The following is an 11,629-nucleotide window of genomic DNA, read 5'->3' on the forward strand; positions in this document are numbered from 1 at the left end:
CAACGACCATGAGATGGTTGAATTTGAGATCCTTAGGACAGTGAGAAGAGCATGCAGCAAGCTCACTTCCCTAGACTTCAAAAAAGCAGACTTCAGCCTCTTCAGGAGCCTGCTTAGTAAGGTTGCATGGGATATAGCTGTAGAGGGCAGGGGGGCTCAAGACTCTTGGTTGGTCTTCAAGGATCACCTGCTACAAGCTCAGGAGTGTTGCATCCCAACCAGAAGGAAGTGCAGCAGGAGGGCCAGGAGACCTCCTTGGATGGATAAGGAGCTCCTGAGGAAAATTCAAATGAAAAAGCAGCTTTATAGAAAGTGGCAGCAAGGACAGGCAGCCTGGGAAGAGTACAGGGATGTTGTCCGGGAAGCTAGAGACCAGGTTAGGAAAGCTAAGGCCCAGTTAGAATTAAACGTGGCTAGGGATATTAAGGATAACAGGAAGGGATTCTACAGGTACATAGCAAATAAAAGGCTAGGGAGAAAGTGGGCCCCCTCAGGAAGCTCTCGGGTGAACTAGCTACACAGGATTTGGAGAAGGCTGAGATTCTGAATGACTTCTTTGCCTTGGTCTTCTCTAGCAAAGGCTCTGACTGCACCACCCAAGTCTTGGAAAGCAGACGCAAGGACTGTGAGAATGTAGTGAGCTACATTGCTTTCAAGCTCTGGTGCACCAGCAGTGAGACACTGTTGAAGCCAGCAGAAAGACTATCAGACACATTCTGCCTGAGTTTTACACCAATAGCCAGGTTGAAAGAGAGGGCTCTCTAGGGCTGTTTAATTATTCCTTCCCTACTCTCAAGTAGACTAGACTGAGATTGCAGAGTTAACTGCAAACTGTGTGCACAAGAGAAAAAAATTACCTTGGAGTCATATACATTTAGAACATCCTGTTATGTGGAACAGTGCTGTTTGGGGGGGGGGGGGGGAATTATCTTAAATATCTATACCAATTAATAAAGTGAATAAGAGAATATTATCTAAATAACATATTGTGAGGAAAAGAAATTATACTAAATTTGGAGAAAGTTTTAGATAGGTATTTATAATGTTGATTCTCTGTGATACCAGCATGAGACTGTTGGTCTTTTTTCATTTAAAACCCTATAATCTGCCAGAGATTTAGGAAATCTTCACAGATGTACACTTACAGTCAAATTTCTGTAATGTAAGTAGGGAAGGGAGGGGTGACAAGGACTTCATAACTTGTAATTTGCACATACGTACAATGAGCAATACAGTGGTTTACAACAAAACCTTAAATGAAAAGTGTTCTCACCCATAATTTCCAGAATTGATGTGCTGAATTACATCTTGGCGAACAAGGCATATTTCTTTTGAACACTTCCAGAGACTTTGCAAGCATTTACTGAAAAAGCAAGAATATCACTGAGCAGAAAATGAATTGTCAAAGGAAAAATATGCACTTCAACAGCAGAAGGAGGTCGGAGAAAAAACCCAAAAGTGTTAACAATATAAATGTCACACAGCATTTATGAAAACACAGTGCTACTTCACTACCTAATGAATCCTAACTGGAACAGGGAGGGAAGGTTTACAGCTTATGAGAAAGACTATTTGAAGAATTTTGCTTCCACCTTTGTTAGGCCACACCAGGCATAAAAGACAATGTCCTGTAAATGAGACCTTTTGAGAAAGCTTCACTCTGGAAACCTAGAAAGAAGCCACATGTCAGTAGACACGTTGCTCCGAAGACCCTGGGCTATAGTCAGGACAGCAGGAGCCCCAGCTCTTTATGCATGCTGCTGGAGTCTCCTGGGCTTCCCTGGGGCTGGAGGTGCAGGGATGTTTTTTGGAGCAACAAAGCAGAGAGGCAGCTCAGACAGCCAGCTGTTGGGACTGACAGCAGAGCTCCCCTGTCTGCACCACCTGCTCCTGTTCCAAAGCAGAGAAAGTGATGCTCAAACACTTCATCCCTTTCCTACGTAAATATACATATATATATCCTTCCTTTATGAAATAATGTCAGGTTTCGTCACTCATGCAAAAGAAGCAGAGGAAGACATTTTAAAATAATCCCCTAAACTTTAATGGTATTTTGTTTTGTCTGCATTCAAGTCAGTGCCCAACTGTAGGCTAAAACCATTTTGAGTTAAGTCAGAGGCAGCAGACTGACTGAACAGGAACAGAATTAGGCCAGGGAGGTGGAGATTTTAATACTCTAATATTTATATCTTGATTAGAAAGCCCATTGTGTAACTCTTGCCATTCTTCTAAATTGGCTGTAATCTATTTCTACAATAGCTTAATACAGCACTACTCTTATAGCTATTTTGACTTAATTACATGTTTAGTATGAATTTAAGAATACAGACTACCTTAATAACTCTTTCATGACATATGCTAAATAAAATCCAATTTGCTGTTCTCTAAAACATTACCAGGAATTGCAGTTGTCTTTAATTATTGCTCCTTCTCCATAATAACGGCCAGCTCTATAACAACCTGTCAACATAACATATAGATGTGTGAAAAAGTATCTTTTTTTTAAGTGAATTAACTCAAAACTCTTGCAACTATTGAATTAATTAGTTTTATGAAATGTGCAAAAATTATTTAATTGAAAGTCGGCAACATTTATACCCAGCTTCTTCCAAGTAATGAAGTCAGTTTGATGTATTTTAATTTTTTCCCAGGTACATTTTCATTCATAGAAAACAAAACCAGCGACAGATTCAAAACACCCACTGAAAAATTATCTTACATGTAAAAATATAATTCTTCAAATAAAGTTATTTTTCAGTAATAAAAATCAATAGAATACATTTCTAATTAGAAAGCATTTTATATTTATCAATTAAAATAGAAATAAGATTATCCAGTTATAGAATTTTAAAAAACTAATAACTACTCCAAACCTATGGTAATATTGTAATATAATCTTTTTCCTTCCCAGTTTAATTTCTTTTTGAAAAGCAGGTAGATCAATTATGTTTCAAGGAAACGTGTTTCATATATTCTCCAAACCCAATATAAAACATAAGTTGAGTGATGACTTTTCCAAAAAAAATAAATGCTTCCTAATCTTTTTCTTGGATAATACTTCAGTGAAAAAAGACTTTGTGTGTGTTTTTAAATCTTCCACACAAACTTTCTTTGGTGTGCTTGATTGTCAAAACTTCAATGAAAGAAAGATCCAGAATCACAGAATCAGGATGGTTTGGGTTGGAAGGGACTGTAAAGATCATCTAGTGCCAACCCCCCTTGCCATAGGCAGGGATACTTTCCACTGAATCAGGTTGCTTTAAGTTCCATCCAGGCTGGCCTGGAAGAATGTCTGCACAGGGCTTTGGATCAAGCCTATAACAAACTGTACATTTATCACATGGGTCTTTCTTTTCCAGCGAGGTAAAGACCATAGTTCCTCCCCCACTGAAAAGGTTTGAAGTCAGAACCCTCAAGTTCTGCTTTCTCCTCTATTTTCAAGAAGCTTAAACCATATATCATATTGTTATAGTATTGACTTGCATTTGCAGTAGTATACCATGCTTTTTCCCTACCACAGGTGTAAGGAATGCCATCCACCTCTCATGGTGAGGGCTGCCTGCCATGTGTGCCTCAGCTGCCTAAACGTCTCTTTTTGGCATTAGCCATAGCTAATTTCATAGCAGAGTAGTCTAGAGCTGATGAATTAATCACATGTGCCTGTCTTTCCCTGTTAGTCATACAGCAGGCTGTTAGCGCAGGTACAAGAGACATTCCAGCTACGCAGACTGACGTCTAAAGTGTCTGTTCTAATTCAGCTTCTGCTGAGAGCTGAGGCATTTTTCAGAGAATACATGATGCAAATTACTCAGATGTCACAGTTTGTCAGAGTCTGATGCAAAATCAGCACCAGCAAAGTATCTGGAAGGAGGTATCCAACAAGATACCTCAAATATATCAAGGGAAGGAAGTACTGATGCAGCATCTGAGGGACAGAGCCTCACTGGAGCTCTGCTGGCAAGCATAACCAACCATGCCTGGGAAAAAATGCAAACCTCGACAAATACAGAAGAATCTTGGGAATCTTTAAGAATGCTTAGGGGACTGAAGATTAAAACCATACAATTTCTTTAGTCCAGCCAAATTAAGACTAAGAGGGCCAGGAATGTTGCATGAGGCATCAGTGACAGAGGGTAGAGATATCGAAGCTGAAAGACACTTCATGAGAACACAGCATGATTGTCTGGCTGTGAATATATTCAGTTGGAATATTAATATGTTAACTGGGAAATTAATTAATTTGAAGATGCAGCCTGATGACATTATGAATGGGATTATAGGATGTTAAAATCATGGTTGGAAGGAAGAGTATTTGATAAACAAGGATTTTCCTCACAGTCCAGCATTCCTACAGCCTTACAGGTCTTAATCTATTTGCCCGCAGTACTGATGTAAATACTTCTGTCAGTGAAATGTCTCCAGGTTTATTCAGTTGTAGGTCAGATCCTGACTGTGTGGTGCAAAAGCAATTAACAAACTCTCTGGATGTCACTTCTGTACCACCACCAGGATGAGACCCACTGTGTTGACTCTGACAGGGCTTTTTCATACCATCAGAGTAATTGAAAGAAAAAGATAAATAATAAATATACTAAATAAATAAAACTAGAATAGTTCTTCTAATAACAAAAATGAAAATATAAATTATTTTAAAAATCCAGAACTTCTATTTGGTATCTAAGGCAGGCATGTGCACAGTTTCTGATGAAATTACAAAGAAAGCCACAAAAAACACTGAACTCTGGGTTCACAAAGGCAAAGTCAAAGCAATTCCATACACTTAAACCGAAACTGGCCCTACACATGCTGCACACCCATGAAAGAAGTCAGGTAATTGGCTGCTGCCATGCACCAAGTCAGTGAATAGACGGCAATGCAGAAATAAAGCACTAAATAGTTTTATTGCTGCTCATTCCAGCTCATGTAAAGCACTTCAGATTATTGGTTTATTTAAAGAAATATGACTTAGGAAGCAGTGAGAGCAAAACCACAGGCAACCAAAAGATCAAAATCTTCCAGGTGAAAAGAACTTTGGCATATGTGGTCTTCTAGTGCTTAAATAATTCTTAGCCAAAGGCAGAAGTGTAATATCAGTAGCTAAAAGTCAGATAATACACTTACGCCATTTCTAAAAATGTTTCACAGATTGCTTAATCTTCAGGCATTCAGCCCTTTTTTTCTATTTTTTCCTTCCAGTTTGGATTCTCTCTTCCCTGTTCCTCAGACATTCCAGTTCTAGAAAGTTGCTTTAGAGTTGTGAAATTTTTTTTGTTCCATATTTTGGCTGCTTTATTATACCTTTTTTACCCTTAAAGTTACTTACATAACAAATATCCAACAAAGAGATTTTTAAAAAGCTGTAGATTTTCCATCAGGGAAGCACTTTAAGGATCAGAAAAACAGGATCTTGTTTTGAGGTACGTGAACAGTGTAAATATAATTACTACCTCTTGCAGGTATGTACAGTCCAGGTGTTATAAAACGCTGAACACACATACAAAAACTGGATTAACAAAGGCAGTAAACATGTTATGCCTCAGTTATTCCCTTATCTAAACCCTCTGTTATACTTTTACCTTTTAGAGGTACACCCCCATGCAGTGCCTGCATGGAAAAATGCTGCAGGTTTTGTAGTGATTCGTTTCCACAAAACATCAAACTGGAGCCGCAGGCTGTCAGCTCTGCAGCAGAAATTCTGCTAAATGCTTATGTGGAACTTGCAACAACCTCCTGATCTGCTGGAAATAATATACACTACTGCACCAAATAAATATGAAAGAAATGTCTTTATTTACATAAATAAAGGACATTCTTTTAGATGATTAGAAACACTTTGGAAAATCAAAGTTGTTTTGCAGGATTTCTGTCACTCCCACTTTTCGTGTTTTGGCTACATGCCTGGCTTACAAACACAGCCTTCTGAAAAGCTTGTGGTTTGAGTGCTGGAATGCAAGCAGTAGGGTTACTGCAAATAAATAGTTAATTTTAAGGAGTCATGGTATCATTTTTGTTGATTTTAGGCTTTTGAAAGTTTGGTACAGTCTCTACATTTTCAGCCAGTTTTGGTGTACCAATAGGAAGGACCATAGTCTCAGAATCCACAATTCTAAACTTTTCTCACCAGCAGAGATTTGGCATAAAAGGGAACCAAGGCAGGAGCAGCTGCCTGCAGACCATTTTTTTTTGCAATCTCTAGTTCTAAAAAATATATGCTAAGTTTAGAATAGTGCTGGAGGAATTTTCACTACAAACTAACCAGTAAGAAACTAAAATATGCGAGAAATCCTTAATCTAGCCACTTCCCTTTACCTACTACTGCTCCTTTGCTGTCCCACATTAAAGCTATGTTGGATCAAAACCATTGCACAATAATTCAGAGCAGTATAACTCAGAATAACCCTCAGTTTTCTTAATTATTTGTATGCACTGATAGATACAATAATTTAGAGCTTGCTGTTCATCTATTGTTGATCTGTGAAGCTCTATTGAAATTGTTGAGATAACACTAATTTTAACTCGAGGTTATCTCTGAGAAGTTACAAGTAAAACGGAGATTCTGTTCAACAAAAATATAATTTAACCAATTTAATCAATTTAACCAATGCTAAAAATATGTTGCTAGAGACAGAGAAATAAGAGCAAGTATAATTTTACTCCAGTTTCATGTTGTCTTTCTCCACTATGACTTTAGTCACATTTTTAGGATGCATGCACTCGGATCAGTAAGTTTGCTTCCAAGTATATTTTTATCATAATGCACTTACACCAACTGAACATCTTCTCTATGCCTACCTGATGTCAGAGGTGGCCAAGGTTCATCTGGCCTGGTGGGCTCAACACGGTGGTCACAGACATCCCAGTAGTCAGCACAACAGTCTACAGGGCCAGGAGAACCTGAGGCACAGAACTGGTCACAGTAACATATAGCTGCTCTGGAGACAATATTAAAGCTGCAGTCATCGTCTCTTCCTGTGCAACAGCCTCTTACCCTGCAGGATCTTCCCTGATACAGACTCCTTTTTAGCCTGTTCCACGTTACAGAACCATCATCTTCAACCGGGTGAAGTGCTCGGGAGAAATTTCTTCTAGAGCCGTGCTGCTCTGCTATCCAGACTTCACTTGCAATGCAATATAAGAGCAATATCTGACTTTTGAGACACATTCTTTTACCTCTAGCAACCTTATTTCAGGCTCTCTGTGCTTCACTTTAGCAGTAAATGCCCATCTAGTGCACATGGAATTCCTTCAGTTAGTTTTCAGAAAGAAGCCTGAGCAGAAATCTACAGACTAAGGTTTTCTAGGAAGACTCTGTATGTGTTAATTATTAGTCAGTCACGTTGTAAACTGATTTATTTTCCCAGGATATAGCGATACTGGAAACAGAGCCATAGCTATGTATTAATCTTTATGAAACATTGGGTGCATTTTTTGCAAGGGGGAAAATTTATAGTAAAGGTTTCAGAATATAAAGAATATTCATGGTCTGGTATTTTAGTTCTATACTTTACTGAAATCAAAACTATGTGAGGAGTAAGTCAAAGGAAGCTGGCTTTCTTTCTGGCTTCATTTACCTGTAACTACTATATTCTCCATGTGATGGGAAACTATATAACAGATTGCATTTCATCTACATTCGTCTTTCTGATATGAAGAGCTATAACACTGCATTAAATATATCCTGCAATCACCATTTCAATCTTGCTTCCAGTGATTTAGGTTAGCTTTATACGCCTCATTTTGCACTGGTTTACTGTGTGTGAACTCAGAAAAAGGTGAGTTTCAATATAATCTATTACCCAAAGATTTTCCTTAAAGGTTTACATTTCTTTAGTCAAAATGAACTTGGTAGTCATTGCTAAAAGCGTAATTAATACCCACTGATGAGTGCTCATTTTTATTTAAAAAGGAAATGGCTGTATTTATAAAGCTACAAAGAAAACCAGAGCAGATATCAAAAGATGAATCTAACAGCCTTCATTATTTGATCTCTTCTCTCCAGGTTTTTGGACATAAGTGTCCTGGGTTCAGCAGTAGCAGTCATTTTTCTACTTAGTAGCTGGTGAAGCGCTAAGTTTTTACTTTTGGCCTGGGAACAGTGCTGATAACACCGATGTTTTTAGTTACCACCCAAATGTTTTAGTCTGACCAAGGACTTTGTGAGCCTCACGCTCTGCCAGGGAGGAGGAGAAGCCGGGAGGAAGCAGAGACAGGACACCTGACCCAAAATGACCAAAGAGGTATTCCATACCACAGTCCTTCATGCCCAGGAGGTAACTGTGAGTTACCCGGAAGGGCTGGTTCACAGCAGGGTTGGACTAGGTATGGGTCGGTGCTTGGTCAGGCAGGGTGGGGGTGAGTTATCAGTCGGCGGGTGGTGAGGTGTAGTATTCTCTTCCCTTGTTATTTCCTTTATCATTATTATCACTGGTGGTAGCAGCAGTGGTTTGTGTTATACGTCAGTTACTGGACTGTTCTTATCTCAGCCCATGTGAGTTGCATTCTTTTGATTCCCCTCCCCGTCCCTCCGGGAGCAGGGGGAGGGCAAGAACTAGGGGAGTGAGTGAACGAGCTGCATGGCCGGGTATAAACCACGACAATCAGATATAAAGAAATATGCATGGTACTTTTGCCAAAGTTTAAAAGAATAAAAAATAAAAGCAGCAAAGAACTTTGACATTCCTAGCAGAGATAGAATGTAAGGCTAAATTGCAAAAAATATCATGGGTTCAAATCTGAGCCATTACAAGATAATTTAAAGTTCCAAAGCTTAATAAGCAGAGGAAAAATGTAGTCCTAGTTTTGTTTTCATTTTGTAGCAAATGAAAGGAACCTGGAGAAGGAGGTGGCAGACTGTTTTCTAAGGAATGAAGGAGGTCTTCCTCTTTGTGAGTTCAGCTGGGCTTTTCAGTGCTGCAGGAAGTCAGAGCACCAAAGGATAGGTACTTTTAAAAGCACAGATGGCAGCACAGCTGGTTTGGATGCATTGCCATGAATAACAGAGACATTAAGTGGTAATGTGTGTGTTTGTGTGTGTATGTTTATATATATGCGCTTGTTGTCCAAATGTTTGAGTCTTTAATACCATTTCTTGCCAGCAGTGCTTTATATTGGACCTGCTTCCCATACTATCCCTACCAGAGCTAAAGAACTGTGAATGACAGGAGATTGCATCAGACCACGTGATTTTTACTTTGCTCTGTTGCAAGCAGTCTTCTGTGTGGTAGTTAATAGAAAGGCCAAGGTCAGCAACATGCAATCACTGTACATAATAGGACATAAATCTTATCCTTAAAATTTGCTCTGTGGGTTTTTTTTATATAAAGTTTTATGTATAAGACAAAAAACTAGACAACACTTAAGTCTGTTACTGTTGTATATTATATCAAATGTAACATAAGGAAAATTGGAAAAGACATGTTCATGGCAACTCAAGTGACGTGCTCACTAGAAATTATAAACTAGTTCTTTTCCTTATGTCTATGCAGCTCCATCGGTTCCAAGAGAATGACTCCTGATTTGCACTGACATTATAAAAATGCACATCTTCTTTGTTAGTACAGATATATGGAAATACTTTTACAAAGTTAACTCCTTGCTCTGGAAGCATAAGAAAGAAAAAAAGCTACCATATGTGACGTTGCCAGCCAGTCAGATTGAGTGAACAGGCTTACCTGTGTTTTCACTTACAGACCTCTGGTTTCAATTTGGTTTGTTTGGTATTTTGATTTTTATTTTCAACTTTAAAGACTTGCTGATGATAAACCAGAGGCCAGGGATTTGCTTGGAAATGAGCTAGTTTACACAGAAATGAGGTTTCTTTTAAAGGAGAGTGAAATTGTAACTTGTACTTCTAAACAGCTTTGTTTTTTTGACACAAGAAACTCTGCTGAAACTTGATAAAATTTACTTTTTCTTAGTTTTTTGCATGTGTTCAAACCTTAAAAACAAATCAAACAAAAAAATCAAAAACCAAACCAGAAACCAAAAACATTAATCAATTCTGCTGTGATTCAGCAAATATTTTTATTTCAGTTATTTCCTTTGTAAGTAAAGTAACTCTGATCACTGTAAGAAAAGCATACATTGACTTACCTGTAGCTATTTAAAAAGAGTCAAACATGATTCTTTTTCTCTATTAACCTATTCCAAGCATAGCAGCTCCGCTAAGATTTTGAGTTATGGTCCTAGCCATAGTTCTAGTCTCAACAGTTAAGTACAGAATTATCTGACTTGTACTTCAGCATTACCTGATGTTTACCCTAGAGCTTCAAAACACACCACACATTGGACAGAAATTCAAATGTTAGTATCACTGAATATTTGCTGGAGTAACAAATAGAAAACAGTTGTAAATGTCCAAGAATCTCTTTAAAACTTGAGCAGGATTATTCCACAGCCTTTCTTTCAAAAGTCTCCTCATTTGTCTGAATAAGCCTATTGAGTATTATAAAAATCTCATTTCTAACCAGAGCACTGGAGATAGCAGTGGTCACTGAGGCTCTGAGTGCTGAAGGTCACCTCCAAGATGGACAACCCTGTAAGAAGACCACAGCAGCTTCCCTTCTGGCTGCTGCAAACAGACTAGTATAAAGCTTTGTGCCCAGATTCAGGAGAATCGCAGTACTGCTAAATTGTGCCAAGAAAATGGAGTGACTCTCAGCACGTTTAGGAAGAAAAGAGGACACCAGATGAGAATTCAGTCATTCGCCAGTAGGAACAGCACAATGCATAATTTCTTATCTCCAAGTTAAACTCTGCAATGATACAGGCCACCATTTTCTTTGAACTCAAACAGAAATTTAACTGGTGACTCCTTGCACAAAACCTACAAAAAATATACAACATTTGTAATGACTGCCATAGCTTGCACTTATTACTCTTTCTTATTAATGGCTGTAGTGAAATGTCAGTAATGCAGTAAAAGACACTTCACCTAAAGCATTACCCCACGTCTTCTCTCTCCTATGTACTAATGGCAGAATGAGATTCCCAAACTGCAAGTGACTAGGCCCTAGATGTGTTTATGCAGAGAAAAGCAGTGTGTTAAAGTGGTTTTCTCACTGTCATTTTGGTCTCCATATGTTTGGAGCAGGAGTGGGAGTGCTTTCACCCTGTTTGACAACAGCCTGACAGCTCACTGCTGTGGGTTGTTGGCATGGTATCAAGCAGTGTCACTTTTAATTCACACATTTCAGGCTGTCTATCGCAATTATGGCAATGCTAATCCAGATTTACATGTAACTTAGAATAATGATGGTTTAAGTTATAAAGATCATCAGATGCCTAACTAGAGTCCTGCCACAGTATGACTTGCCTCTGTGACCATCATGCCCAGTTCCTCAGATACTTAAATCAACAGATTTAGGGTCAAAGTAAGAGGTAGAGGAAGAGAAACTGATCCCAATTGCTCATGACAAAGAAATCCCATTCCTCACACACACAGATTCACATATACATATGCGAATTCACACACACATACACAAGTGCTCAAGCACTCAATCAATGACCATTAGTAAAAGGTGACTTTATAGGCACAACATTGTACTAAGTGTTTGCTACAGCCCCATAGCCTTCACACTTTTCTCACCACAGTAATTCACCATACATATTTCCCACCCCAGGAGCATCA

The 11,629-nt window shown here is 38.6% G+C and overlaps 1 protein-coding gene across 1 annotated transcript in view; it reads right to left on the reverse strand.

Moving 5' to 3' along the window:
* The window catches only part of TINAG (tubulointerstitial nephritis antigen), a 48,765-nt gene extending 41,464 nt beyond the window's left edge, over positions 1–7,301 (reverse strand). The window contains exons 1-3 of the mRNA XM_061354991.1: positions 6,793–7,301; positions 2,397–2,460; positions 1,274–1,363 (exon numbers count right to left, since the gene is read on the reverse strand). Of these exons, the coding sequence (XP_061210975.1) occupies positions 1,274–1,363; positions 2,397–2,460; positions 6,793–7,162 (524 nt within the window). The 5' untranslated portion in view covers positions 7,163–7,301. The remainder of the gene's footprint in view (positions 1–1,273; positions 1,364–2,396; positions 2,461–6,792) is intronic.
* Between the last annotated feature and the right edge of the window lie 4,328 nt (positions 7,302–11,629).

Source organism: Neopsephotus bourkii, unplaced genomic scaffold (assembly GCF_033783945.1).
Source record: "Neopsephotus bourkii isolate Nb327-2 ecotype Australia unplaced genomic scaffold, CSIRO-AGI_Nbou_v1 NB_756, whole genome shotgun sequence".
Taxonomy (NCBI): Eukaryota; Metazoa; Chordata; class Aves; order Psittaciformes; family Psittacidae; genus Neopsephotus; species Neopsephotus bourkii.